Below are 13831 nucleotides of genomic sequence, written 5' to 3'. Positions count from 1 at the left end.
CTGCTGTGCCACTCTGTATTTTGGGTAAGATTCCATTAGCAATGTTTACTTCTCTGAACTTCAGGGGTGCTGATCCTGAATGATGCCTAAAGATGGGTATTTCTAGCCAGATTTCTGTTCCTTCCAAAGAAGCTGACTAGTTTTGAAAATACAAAGTCTGAATATAAGGGAAACACACAGCCTTTCCTTTTAAGGTGTAACGGGCTATATTACACTTCCTAGAGGAGGGAGCAGTGGTAGTTCTGGTCCTAAATATAGGCTATAAAACCTGAATTTTTTTTTTTTTTTTTTAACAGCGATTTTCTTTTTTTTCCTTACTAGAGATTTAATACCTATATTCATTGTAGAAAGACTTTTAAGGATGGGGCATGATGTCTCATTGTGTTGTGTAGGCTGGCCTTCAACTCCTGAACTCAAGCAATCCTCCTGCCTCAGCCTCACAAGTGCTCTGGACCACAGGCACATGCCACTGTGCCTTAGACTTATTTTTGTAATAGTAGGGATTGTACCCGAAGTGCTGTACTACTGGACTACAAGCCCAGTACTTTTCATTTTGAAACAAACAGGGTTTTGGGAAGTTGCTGAGGCTGACCTAAAACTTGGGATCCTCCTGCCTCAGCCTCTATGTAAGTACAGAGTTATAAGCATGTGGGCTGGGGCTCAGCGGTAGAACGCTCGCCTTACATGTGCAAGGCCCTGGGTTTGATCCTCAGCACCACATAAAAATAAATAAAACAAAGGTATTGTATTCCAATACAATTAAAAAATATTAGGGCTGGGGCTATAGCTCAGTGGTAGAGCGCCCGCCTTGATGTATGAGGCACTGGGTTCAATTCTCAACACCACATAAAAATAAATATATTGTGTCCAAGTACAACTAAAAAAAAAAAAGTAAAAATAAAAAATAGACATGTGCCACCATGCCCAGCTAGAAAAGTTTCAAATATAGAAAAAATAGATACACCAAGATTCTTGTCCTAATTAAAATATATTTGGTGCTTTTAGTCCTTTATGCGTATTTATAGGCCATGCGTACTGTTTTAGGTTGTTTTGTTTTCTAATTTTTAAAATATGTCCTGGTTAGTATAGATTACTTCACGTGTAAATATTATACAATGTAGATAATGCAGTAGGATAAGGGCCTCTGTTCTACACAAAAAAAGTTTTTCCTAAATAGGACATATTACATACTAGTACCTTATTTTTATTTAATATATTTTGGATGCCATATCTATCAGAACTTATTGCCTCACTTCATTCTTTCTGACACTGGGGATTGAACCCAGGGTTGCTATATCACTGAGCTACATCCCCAGTCCTTTTTTATTTATTTTGGAGAAGGGGTCTTGCTATGTTGCCCATAAGTATTATCTTTGAATATATATTTTTTTCTTGCTGAGTGCTGGGGCTTGGAACCACACACGGTCTTACATATGCTAGGTAAAGTGCTTTACCACTGAGCTATACAACCCCAGCTCTTTTTTTATGTTATTTTTTGAGACAGTCTCACTGTGTTACCCAGGCTCAAACTTGTGAGTGTATCTAGGGTAATGATGTCTGTCTCAGATAGCTAGGATTGCAGGTGCATGCCACTATGCCCCTATATCTGGGTATTCTTCAGATAACACTTTTAAATATGGAATTGCTGTGTTAAAGAGTATAAAAAATGTAAGGCTTTTGGTTCCTGTTGTGAGACTATCCTCCAGAAAAATCTGTATTATTTTGTTTTTCCTTTCTTTCTCTCTTTTTTTTTAGTATTTAGTTTTTAGTTGTGGTTGAACACAATGCCTTTTATTTTTATGTTGTGATGAGGATCAAACCCAGGGCCTCACAGGTGCTAGACTTGAGCACTCTACTGCTGAGCCACAACCCCAGCCTTCATTTTTTCGGTGCTGGAATCAACCTCAGTACTGCCTCATGTATATTAGGTAAGCATTGTATCTCTAGCCCAAGATTTTGAGAGCACTTAATTTGGCTTCAAATTAAGTACAAAATAATATCCCTGAAGTTTAAACAGATGGATAAGTATTCCACCCCAATCCCAGTTTTACTTTCTAGGGAACTATTGATAGTCTGTATATTCTTATAAAACATGAACATACTAGCACATGCCTGTAATCCCAGTGGCTCTGGAGGCTGAGGTAGGAGGATTGAAAGTTCAAAGCCAGCCTCAGCAACTGCAAGGCACTAGGCAACTCAGTGAGTCCCTGTCTCTAAATAAAATACAAAAACTAGGACTGGGGATGAGGCTTATTGGTCAAGTGCCTCTGAGTTCAATCCCTGGTACCAAAAAAATAAACCATTAATATACTGAGAATTGGGGCTTGGGGTGTACCAGGGTTTGAACCTAGTAACTTAGCTTAAACCCTGACCCACATTTCCATTCTTTTAATATTTTTTTTTAGTTGTAGAGGGACACACAATATCTTTTAATATATTTTTATGTGGTGTTCTGAGGATCAAACCAGTGCCTCACACATGCTAGGCAAGCACTCTACCACTGAGCTACAGCCCCAGCCCCCCCAAGTCCTTTTTTATTTATTTTACATTTTGTGACAGAGTCTCACTAAGTTGCTTAGAGTCTTGCTAAATTGCTGAGGCTGGCTTTGAACTTGAGATCCTCTTGCCTCAGTTTCCCATTGCCAGAATCACAGGCATGTGTCATCACACTGGGCCATACTGGGAAATCCTAACACCCAAGATGTTGCATATTTCTTTACTCTTGCTATGCCCTTTTCTCTACTCCTAGGTAAAATTCATTAATTCCTTGATTGCCTGTCTCTTCCATCTATTTTCCTTGAATTCCTTCTGACCATTAGATTGAACAATTCTTGGATCTGTAAATAAATTCTCTTTCCTAGAGCATCTTCTTTATTTACCCTGCCAAGCTTCTTGAGGGCACACACTGATGAACACTAGATGGTGAACATCCACACTTTGTCAAACAGAGTCAGTCACTCAGGTCTCAGTGAAGACTACCTGCATAAGGGCTACTAGGCCTGCATCACCTCTTTGATTCAGAAGCTTCCTTAAGTCTCCTTAGTGTTTGAAGAAATGTATTTTCTCCTCCATCTGTACCTAGTAGGATTTGGGAAGCTTCCCAGACATTGGTGGATGGGAATTGAGGAGTTTAATCATGTCTTCAGCTGCCTGTCAGCTCTGCAATTAAAGAGAGCGGCCCTTGGAGGTAATGTGTAGTACAGAATGTCCACACAGCACTGGCTCTTGTACATGGTAAGCACTCCATGAACATCTGCTGCTATTATTTTGATCTGGACTTACTCTAAGAAAAGAGGATGCATTGGAAGGTAGACCCTATCATTTATATGCCAGAGATCTTTCCAGCCGAGACCCCCCTGGCTCAGTACTGATCTAGCTGCCTTCAGCACAGGGCTCAATTCTACTCCAACCATCAGCGTGTTTAATGGGACCCCCCAGTGGCCCCCATGGCACTATCCCCTGCCCCCTCTGAGGTTCGCACACCATGTGCGCGGACTCGATACAAGCATGTGAAACGTGGGTGGCCCCAGTTGCTTAGAATCTGGATCTTCACCTTTGGAAAGGCAGATGGAGGGTCATTCTGAGAAGACAAATGGATCATGCCAAAAAAAAAAAAAAAAAAAAAAATGCTCTTCCAAGGGCTGCCCTCCCCAATCATCTCTCTGCTGCACTGCCTTAATGGTGAGAGACACACACCTGTAGATGGAAAGTCTGAATCTCAGATTTCTTCACATCAAAGGTGAATTTCCCCAAGAAAACTTCAGTCTCATCATCAACCTGAAGGCCCTGGTGGGTGAAGAGTGAATGGAGGAACAGTGAGGCATGGGGAAGGAAAACAACTTTGTGGGGGTTCTTCTTCTATGTGTTTGGTAATTGTGAGTATTCTGATGATAGGATGTGTAGTGTGGAATGTGGGCTCTTAAAAAACTAGGTTTTTTAAGTTTGGCCAATAGTTAGTTGTGTTACTGGGGAAAGTAATACCTCCTCTTCCAGAGTATTACTTTCCTTATATATAAAAGGGGAGATAATAGTATTTCATCGGTGGTGAGATGGATTCAATGAAATAATGCATGTAAAGTGCTTGGCCTAGAGAAAAGGCTCAATAAGCCATAACTAACATTTGGATATAGTCATGATTATTTATAACCTATAGCAGGCCTGAGAGGCAAGTGGCTTTGTCTGATACAAAAATGAGCAAGCAAAGCCTCAAATAACCTGCCCTAGTTATTATGATCGCTTTGTGCTTTCTAAGCACCCCCCACCTCCTGGCCTCAGTACCACTCACAAAGATTGCGAAGTCTCTGGGGGCGCTGTTGGCTCCCCCGGTGTGTGCCACACTGGGTGGTGGATGCTGTAGGGTGATGTCGCTCAGCTCCACACGACCTGGCAACCTGATGACCACCTGACCCTGGTCGCCCTCAAAAGCCCAGCAATTTCCAGGGAACACATCTGGCTGCAGGCCGGGTAGGGGTGGTAGAGGGAAGAGATCATCAGAACCCACAAAAGAGAGCAACTGCCGTCCTTTCCCATCCTCTACTCCTCCCAGAGGGTCACTTCCAGTCCGGATCCCTATCAAGCCAGATGCCGCCCAGTGCTCAGTCCCCAGCGCTGTTAGGTGTCTTCATTTTAACCCCATCCTCTGCTTTCAGCACAGCCTCACCCTGGCCAAGCCAGACCGGGCTTTTCAGCCGGTCATACCCTTCTGCACCGCCAGGTTCCGCCTCCACGGAACTCCAGGTCCCGCCCCTTGATCTCATCCTGGGATACCGATTACAGGCCCACCTCCAGGATGACCGAGGGCGGCCGCGCGTAGTTCCAAAAGCTGAAGCGGTTCCAGAAGTAGGCAGTGTTCGTGTCCTGGTAGTCGTGGGATGTCTTCTCTAGATCGATGGAGGCTCCTGTAGTAGGGAGGAGTAACCCTCAGGAGTTCCCAGGCCTTACCCCCTGCTGGGGAAAGATCTGTGTCAGGATCTCTCTTTGCCTGTCTCTGAGTCTTACCCACAGAGCTCAGCGCATAGTCGGGTTTCCTCACGAAGTCCTCGTTCAGCCTCTGAAACACTAGCTTGGCCACTCTCTGCAGTGTGAAAGGGTGGCGGAGAGGCGGGCTTGTGAGCTGGTTTACAGGTGGGCCTGTCTCCCCAAACTGAGTGCTCTGGGATGGATTCTGTGGGCCCCCAGGAGAGACCCGCAGTGGGGACTGAATCCCGGGCCCCAGCAAGCGGGATCTGCCGGCGGTTCCCTAGGTGCGCGGGGACTGCGAGCGGGGCGGGGTCACCCAGCCTCTGGGCATCCTCGCTGAGCGGCTCACCTCGCTGTGGGCTGCGCGAACACTGGACACCTCCTTGTGGAGCTTATCCAGCTCGGCCTGGAGCTGCTGCAGCTGCTGCCCCTGAGAGCGCACGCGCTCGTGGTACTCGCTGGAGAGAGGAGGTTAGCACCTGCAGTTGGCTTCCTGATCCGGGACCTCTCCCGTTAATGCCCAGAACGAAACACCTTTGAGCCGCTCAATACCCACCCCAAGTGCCCTCTTTCACCTTAGAGTCAGCATCTCCTTAGGTTCCTATTGGAGAGAGAGAGGGACAAACAGTGCAATTCAGCTCCGCGCCCCGCTTTCTCCCAAGCCAGCCTTTGGACAACCGACTCAAAACGCCTCCTTTTGGAGAACTGCTCCTCCCACACATACACTACTACCCTGAACTTCCCGCACCACAGCCTCTCAGAAATTTGTCCAAGGCCCAGCCCTTCCTTAGAATTAGCCTCCAGCACGGCTCCCTCCCACCAGCACAAGGAGCCCCCCACAACCTCCGCCCATCCCAGAAAACGGTCTTCCCGACTTACATTCTCCAGAGGAGGGACCAGGTACAGGAGCCCCCACCAGAGTGCTGTAGAAAGTGGGGAGGGGTGTCCGGGAAAGGAAAAGGAAGGAAAGGAGTTACCTGGCGGAAGGAAACTGGACCGCAGAGGCCTGAAGGGTGGGGAGGGCGATGGAAGACAGAGGGGCGACTAGAGGGCTCTGAAGGGGGCTCTGAAGGGGCCGAGTGGGCTGAGGAACGTGGGGCGGGGGTGTAAATCAGATGGATTTGTCTCTAAACTTTCAGAGCTGGTGCCTCAAGGGATTCTCGGTCCCTTACCTGCCAGAAAGACGCTCAGCAGCGACACTGCGGTGATCAGGAAGCGTATGGAAAAGACCTCCCTAAGGAACCGAAGGGAGGTTGAGGCCCCAGGCCCTCCCAGGACCTCGTCATCCCCCAGAGTCCTAGACTCAGCTCCTGTGAACACGACTCATTCAAATCTGAATCGGCTCAAGCCTCGGTCTTGCCTGGCCCTACTTCCCACCCCCGCCAAAGAGCAGCCTCTGGGGCGCCCTTGTCCCTCCCTCTGACCTGTACACACTGACCAGCGCGTCTCCTACCAGGGATAACACCACGCTCAGCACCTGGAAGAGGAGGCCTGGGAAGAGGAAAGCGTGTTCAGAGAGCGTGGTGTTACAGGTTCAGAAGGGGCTCAGGAAGGGCATCAGGGCAGAGCCTGGGTTCAGGAGGGACCCGGGAAGCGATGAATAGGCTAGGAGAATGCGTTGAGGGCGAGAAAGGGCTGGATACTCAGACTTGAATCTCAAAGGGGCTGGGGACTCGGACTTGAGAATTGGAGTCCGAGGGCTGAGCGGGAGGATCAGAGGGGACTGGCGCTGGCCTGGACCGTACTCAGGAAACTCTTGGACACTCGCGGCGGAGGCATCTCCTGCCTCAGATCCAGGGTGGAGAGAAGATCGAGCGGCTCCTCAGAGACTACAGGAGACTCAGTCGGTTCTGCGAGAGCCCAAAGGCTCCATTGGGACCTTGAGCACCGCAGGCCCGTTCTTTCCCCGACAGCAGGCTCCCCAGCCCAGCCGCTAGAGAGCTGGGCAGCCTCTCAAACAGGCTTTGGACCCGCCGCACCGCAATCCCAGGCCTCTCCCTCCGCATCCCCCCAGGCTCAGTCTAGAGTCGGTCCCACTCCCAAGCGGATGCTTCTCCCCCATCCTGAAGTCTGGGTGCGGCCCCCTTTCCCAGATAGCCACTCACGCCAACACTAAGGCGCCTCCTCAGTGGTGCCCAATCACAGGGTTTTCCCCGCCCCTTCCCAGGGCAGTCCATCACACCAAGGCACCGCCCCTCAAGGGATTTCATTTAGCGTCCCCCTTGCTAAGAGGTGCCCAGACATAATCTTATCCCCTCTCCACGCCAGGCTCCGCCCGTAGGCCCCGCCCCCTCCCTCGGCTCCCCCAGGTTCGACCCCGCCCGCACCCGAGGCCCCGCCCCTCACGGTTGCGGCGCCACAAGCGGTCTGCCCTTTGTGGCTCCGAGACGCCGGCTTCTGCCGAGACCTTCCTGCCCATGTGGGTCCTCCGGGCACTCCTGGGCTCAGGGCAGGCTCACCGCAGCTGGAGCCCCCAGCCCTTCTGCCCTCGGGTTCCCTTGGCCCCGGCCCAGCTGAACGGTGCCCGCTGCTGTCCCCCGAAATGACGCTCTCTGAACTATTGCTGTTGTCGCTGTAGAAGTTGGGTTTGTGCGGGGACGCGGCCGAGCCTGGTCGAGGGCTCCGCCGCATCCTGACCTGGGCTGCCCCTCACGGACGCTAAAGTCGCCGCCGCAGCCGCCAAGGCCCTCAGCCGCTGCGTGCCGCGAGGACCCTACGGATTCTGCGTGAGCCGACGGCCGCGCAGCCAGACTCAGCCCTCTCACCTGTATCTGGGCCTGGCTGCTGTCGTCATAGAGGAGACCAAGGTCTCCGCCGCACGTCCTGACCGTACGTCATAGAGCTAGCCGTGACGTCGCTGGGAGCCATTGCAATCTCTTACTCTTTCTGATGTTTGACATCACATCTTTTTCCAGAACACGCAGAATGGCGCTCAGCGTAATTTCTATCTTCCTTCCCTGCTGTTTTTCTCATTTGACACTAACATGCTATATGTTTTACTTATTTATTACCTTATTGCCTGTCAGGCCCACTAGAAGGTAAACTTTTTGAGGGTGAGGATTTTCCCCCCCACTGCGTATCTTGCAGTAAGTACTTAGATAGCCTAGCCTGTAGTAGGTGCTCAAATATTTGCCAAGGAATAAACATTAAGAAGGATCAGAGCATCATCCAGGGCACTTCTAAATAAACATATGGTCCTTTTGCTCTGCAAGCCTTCAACTCTCTCTTCTCGTTCTAGTTATCAAGACAGAAGACTCTGACCTCAGGATCTGTGGGTTCCTCCCCAACCAGGCCCATGTTCCCAGAGGTCTGTCGGGTGGGAATTGTGCACCCACCAATCACTATACCCACACTCAAACCCCACAATGAACTATGGATAAGAAAATGAGGGGGCTGAGATTGTGGCTCAGCGGTAGGGCGCTCGCCTCGCACATGCGAGACCCCAGGTTCCATCCTCAGCACCACATAAAAATAAATAAGTGAAATAAAGGTATTGCGTCCAACTACAACTAAAAAAATAAATATTAAAAGAAAATGAGGAATCACAGATGGTCACTTCCAAGACACCAGAAGTTCCCAAACTCCTGCTGTGCAACAGAACACTAGAGCAGCTTATAGAAATTCAGGTTCCCAGGCATGCCTTGGGATTATACCACTGCATTTCTGGGGTGGGCACAGAAATATGCATTTTAACAACCACATGTGTAATCCTGGTTAGAGACCACGCTTTGAAAACATCCAGCACAAATTACACAAAAAGGTCCAGAAGGGGGAAGGACATCCCTGAGACCACACAATATGTGACTGATTAGAATTCCAATATCCTGCCCTCCAGCCTATTAAATACCATTCCTTCCTTAGAATGTTAGGAAGTGAAAGTGGCAGTTCTTAGAGGGGTGGAGGCGCAGGGACAGCCTTTTAAGATGTGTTCTAGCCCAAGGGGAGGTGCTTGTGCCAGGCTCCAGAGAAGTGACATCAATGCATTGCTTGATTAGATACCGCAGAGCTCAGGACAGAAAAAGAGGAAGACCAAGGCACTGCAAACTAAAAATTCTGTCCAAATCTAGTCCCCTTCCTCCCCTACTTACTTAATATTTGTGAACTCTTTTGGTACAATATCCCTTGTTTATCAAAAGGACAAGTGAAACCCCCCAACATCTGAGGACCTTGAGGTCTAACCTGGTCCTTGCTTAGAAAGAGAATAGTCCATTCCCCCTTGTCTTATATTGTATAGATTCCCAAACTCAGTTGAATTCCTAATAACTGGGGGAAAAAGCAGAACAGGGCTTTCCAACCCCTATTGAGATGGGAATGCTAAAGCACAAGAAGGAATCATAGGTAGCTTAAAGCCATACAGCAAGATCTAGTTCCTCTGATGGTCTAATCTTATCTACTGCTGCTGCCCTGAATTCCTTGTATTCAGGTCAAACTGAGCAAATGTGTGTCCTACAAAGCATCCTGCATTCCTCTCAACTGCTTAGATGCCTATCTCTGTTCCCAACTCCTATAATCAAAGCTCCCTCCTCTGGGAAGCCCAACTGCCCTCCTTCTTCGGAGATCCCCACACCTGACCCTTTCCTATTGTGATGGAAACTGCCATATGGTGGTATTTCTAGGCCGTTTTATCAATGGAGCCCATGAAGCTCCTGGGAGACAGACAACACATCTGACTCACCTCTCTGTGGCTAAATCCCTTCTGTCCATCCTCTAGGATATAGCACAAGTCCTGCATGTAGGAGTATAGTAAATAGAGTAAGTGACTAGGCATGGTGGTGGGCCATTATAATCTCAGTGATTTAAGAGACTAAGGCAGAAGGATTGCAAGTGTGAGGTCAGCCTCCATCAATTTAGCAAGATCCTCAACAACCACCACAAAAAGGGACTGATAATGTAACTTAGTGGTAAAGCACTCTTGGGTTCAATCCCCAATGCATTCAACACACAGTTTTTGTCACCTATTTTGGGTTCAGACTGTGAGATATATTTATTCCTTCATTGAGCATAATTATTGAACATCTATTAAAAGTCATTAACCCAAGCTAGGAATTTTATGCCCAGAGAAAAGCACACATACTTCGTATTTTACAGTGGTATGTTAAAATTTTTTACATTATGTATGGTGGCACATGCCTGTAGTCCCAGTGACTCAGGAGGCTTAGGCAGGAGGATTGCAAGTTCAAGGCCAGCCTCAGCAACTTAATGAAGCTCTCAGCAACTTAGTGAGACCCTGTATTAAAATTTTAAAAAATTACAGACTATTTTAAAGGTTTGCTGACTCCTTGGAGCCCGTGTATGATACCACTGGAATCCTAGGACCCCAAGTTAAGGACCGTTTGCTTCTGGTTAAGAAGCATATGGAGCTGGGCGCAGTGGCGCATGCCTGTAATCCCAGCAGTTCAGGAGGCTGAGACAGGAGGATTATGAGTTCAAAGCCAGCCTCAGTGATGGAAAGGCACTAAGCAACTCAGTGAGGCCCTGTCTCTAAATAAAATACAAATTAGGGCTGGGAATGTGGCTCAGTGGCCACATGCCCCTGAGTTCAATACCTAGTACCAAAAACAAAACAAAAAAATATGAAACAACTACTATGCTCAAGCTAATAATGTATCCCGTAAAACTAGGGGATTCTATTATTATTCCATCCTTTTACCCAGGCAAAGTAAGTGACTAGGCATGGTGGCCCACCATGAGGATGGGTCTACTGTGTATCATATTCTGAGCTAGGAAAAATAAATAAAATGAAAACTGATTCTGAGAACACGAAGATGAACAAGAAACAGCATGAGATCTATGCTCTTGCGGCTTCATAGGCTAGCAAGGACTAGATTTGGGCCCTATCCTCTCCACTCCTATCCTGTCTCAGCTCTCACCCCATGAGGATGGAATGAAGTATGAAGCATTGACCAACTTGTAGCTGATGAAGGCAGGAAGGACTAAGCTGACCACAGGGATCTTACCCCCACCTCTCCATTATCCCTCCCTCTCCACCCATGACTCCCAGGCCTGCTGCCTGAGTGTTTGACTAAAGGGCAGGGATTGCTGAACCTGCTGGGTGAGTCCAGTGAGTCAGAAGTGATTGGGGTGGACAGTCAGGCAAAGGGTGAGCCAGTGGCACAGGGACCATGGCTCTGACTGTGTGTGTGAGGAGACTAACAGGGCTGCCAGGCACCCATGACCGACAAGTGAAGCTCAGCTTTCGGGGTAAGGCTTGCAAGGATACTGTAAGAATTCTTGGAACTGGACTTCTAACCCTCTATTTCCCAGATCTCTAACCCAATTCCTGGCCATCTCTACAGTTTGTCTCCTTTCTCCCCAGCCTACCACCTCTGACTTTCTGCTTTTTTTTCTCTCACCCAACCGCTTTTTTCCTTTAAATGTGAATCTAGTGGGGAATGGACACTGGACCAAGGGTAGAAGAGGCTAATGACTTTTTTATGTGGGGAAGGGCTAATAAATGACTAGTTTCAACCCTGAGCAGGTTTTACCCAGAAAACAAGGAAAATTCGCTGTGGTCAAGAAGCCGATGTCGGTGAGGTCAGTATGGATGGCTCCTGGATGGGTAAAAGCTGGGCTGATTCCTTTCCAGGTCCATCCTGGGCTCATTACTGGGATTGGGGAAATGTAGTCTTGGGAAGTGGGGTCAGAAACAGACTTAAGAAATCAGACCCTTGGGCTGGGGATGTGGCTCAAGCGGTAGCATGCTCGCCTGGCATGCGTGGGGCGCTGGGTTCCATCCTCAGCACCACATAAAAGTAAAATGAAGATGCTTTGTCCACTGAAAACTTGAAAAAAAAATCAGACCCACTTGGAATAAGTCAGTTCTAAGACTGGAGGGCATTATTTCTTGACTGATAGTTAGCTCTAGATTAACCCTTGTTTGTAGTCAGTCCCTGGTTGGAAGGATCATTTCAGGTTTGGAAGACCAGTCCTAGGGTTAGCTCCAGGTTTAGGAGTTGGCTTCAATTTCAGGGTTGGGAATAGGGGTGGATTAGGAATAAGGGCCAGCCCAGCAATGGGTGTTACAAGCTTCTTCCTATCCCCAGCTGTTCCGTTGGCCCCATTATGGAGCTCCACTCACTGGGGAAAATCTGTCCGTGCAGGTAGTCAACTGCAGCCATGTGTTCAGCTCCAGGTGAGTAGGCCTGAGGGAGCCAGGGATGCAGGAGAGGCTGGGATTGACTTACTGACATTTCCCTGGGATACTCTTCTGTCCCATGCTACTCCCCTAGGCCTCTGGGGACCCTGGTGATCTCCCTGCAACAGCTTCAGAGTGCTGGGCGTTTGGTGCTACGGGAGGCCCTAGTGGATGAAAACCTGCGAGTGTCCCCTGTGAGTCCCATCAGCACCAGTCTGCCACCCCCAAACTCGAGACCCCCTCTAGATAGAGGATTCTAGACTTAACCCAGGGAAACTCAAGACCCAGACACGGTGGTATCAACCCCTACCACTGCTAGGGCTCCTTTCATTGCAGTCCCTGTCTGAGTATGATGTGGGCCAGAACCAGGTTCAGCTCTGAGGCCCTGGGTTGTGGCAAAAGGGGAGATAAGTTTTCTGTTGCTCTCTGATCCTGGAGTAGACTCACTTCTTGTGAGAGACAAAGTTGAACATCTGGCTGAATTTTCTTTATTTTTTTTTCTTTCTTTCTTTATTTTAATTTTTTTTTTTTTGTACCAGGAATTGAACCCAAAGGCGCTTAACTACTGAACCATATCCCCAAGCATTTTCTATATTTTATTTAGTGACAGGGTCTCACTGATTTGCTTAGTACCTTGCTCAGTTACTGAGGCTGGCTTTGAACTGGCGACCTTTCTGCCTTAGCCTCCTGAGCTGCTGAAATCACAGACATGCAATGAATTTTCCTGGTGTTTCACAGAAATTCATATTGCCTAGAAGTAGATCTGGCTTGAAATCTCCCATCTGACAGCTTCTCATTTGAAAACTTGGACAAGCTATTTAACATTTCTAAGCTGTTTTCTTATTTCCATTATGTGGATTTAAAGCAAGTGTTGTTTTTCATTCACTCTATAGTCATTGATAAAGCTCTTAAAAGCCAAGTGTGGTGCTGAGCAATGAGGATTCAGTAGTGAGTAAAACCAGACATGGAATTACCCTGTTGGAGATCTCTTGCCTAATATTAAACAAATATCCACACAAATAAGTGTGAAATTGCAACTGAATGCAGGTAGGGAGCTGGGAGAGTACATAACAAGGATATGAGATCTACTTTGAGGTCAGAAAAATTTCCCTGAGAAAGTAATGCTTAAGCTTGGAGCTCAACTATTATAGGTATGAAGCGTGAAGGAAGAATATTCCAGGCAGAAGAACCCAAATATGCTAAAGTCCAGTATCCTGGGGGAGCATAGCTAGAGAGCAGAGAAGAGCAGAACCCGCAATGAGAAGGAGCTGGAGTGGATGGCAAGGACCAGGCCATGCAGAACTGAGAAGATCACAGTAAGGGATTTGCAAAAGCAGTAGGAGATTTTGGAGCTGTATTTGACCTCCTCAATAAATAGATTGCTCATTACATTCTTAGCAAAGTTGTGAATAATCAACATTATTGATAATTAGAGAGGATCCACAAGTCACCTTAGTTGCAGGCCAGGAGGGTCTGTGTTTACAGATGGAGAAAAAGGCATTGTCCTTGGGCCTCTCAGGCTTAGGACAGTTTGAGGGGTACTACACTGTATATGCTTTCAGATCCAGGTGGAGCTTGACCTGAAGTATCAGCCTCCAGAGGGCGCTGCTGGAGCCTGGGCAGAGGAGGACTTTGGGGCACTCATCCGGGATAGGTAACCTAAGCAAAGCCTGGTGATTCCAGCCCAGGTGGTCCCAGTTCAGGCAGGTCCTGGAAAGGGAGAAGTTTTCACTCTGG

General features: G+C 48.0%; 2 protein-coding genes across 3 annotated transcripts in view; one reads left to right on the top strand and one right to left on the bottom strand.

Annotated features, from left to right (window-relative positions):
* Positions 1 to 2315: 2315 nt before the first annotated feature.
* Spag4 (sperm associated antigen 4) lies at positions 2316 to 7590 on the bottom strand. Of its 2 annotated transcripts, none has more exons than XM_027945367.3 (12): positions 7287 to 7590; positions 6705 to 6809; positions 6384 to 6450; positions 6132 to 6193; positions 5839 to 5882; positions 5535 to 5560; positions 5309 to 5417; positions 4999 to 5074; positions 4783 to 4898; positions 4286 to 4453; positions 3697 to 3786; positions 2316 to 3580 (listed from the first exon to the last, which is right to left on the bottom strand). In XM_027945367.3, the coding sequence occupies exons 1-12, from the start codon at positions 7588 to 7590 to the stop codon at positions 3422 to 3424; spliced, it is 1326 nt and encodes a 441-aa protein (XP_027801168.2). In that variant the 3' UTR covers positions 2316 to 3421. The 2 variants fall into 2 exon arrangements, with proteins under 2 accessions (XP_027801168.2, XP_071464990.1); XM_071608889.1 differs by having other exon boundaries at positions 6705 to 6788.
* Positions 7591 to 11081: 3491 nt separating this feature from the next.
* Positions 11082 to 13831, top strand: part of LOC114100430 (fer-1-like protein 4) — a 41817-nt gene continuing 39067 nt past the window's right edge. The window contains exons 1-5 of the mRNA XM_027945126.2: positions 11082 to 11160; positions 11438 to 11493; positions 12003 to 12091; positions 12189 to 12288; positions 13657 to 13748. Of these exons, the coding sequence (XP_027800927.2) occupies positions 11082 to 11160; positions 11438 to 11493; positions 12003 to 12091; positions 12189 to 12288; positions 13657 to 13748 (416 nt within the window). The remainder of the gene's footprint in view (positions 11161 to 11437; positions 11494 to 12002; positions 12092 to 12188; positions 12289 to 13656; positions 13749 to 13831) is intronic.

The sequence above is a fragment of the Marmota flaviventris genome, chromosome 2, assembly GCF_047511675.1.
Source record: "Marmota flaviventris isolate mMarFla1 chromosome 2, mMarFla1.hap1, whole genome shotgun sequence".
In the NCBI taxonomy this organism is placed as follows: Eukaryota; Metazoa; Chordata; class Mammalia; order Rodentia; family Sciuridae; genus Marmota; species Marmota flaviventris.
Note: the sequence above shows the minus strand (reverse complement) of the source record. Positions and strands in the feature narration are given on the sequence as shown.

Excerpts from the sequence above, each read along its gene's own strand:
- Spag4 (XM_027945367.3), bottom strand. The coding sequence starts at position 7,590 with ATGCGGCGGAGCCCTCGACCAGGCTCGGCCGCGTCCCCGCACAAACCC. Across the intron at positions 5,418-5,534 it reads AAGGAGATGCTGACTCTAAG|CGAGTACCACGAGCGCGTGC; the intron begins GTGAAAGAGGGC and ends TCCTCTCTCCAG. Across the intron at positions 4,454-4,782 it reads CGCCCTCGGTCATCCTGGAG|CCAGATGTGTTCCCTGGAAA; the intron begins GTGGGCCTGTAA and ends CCCGGCCTGCAG.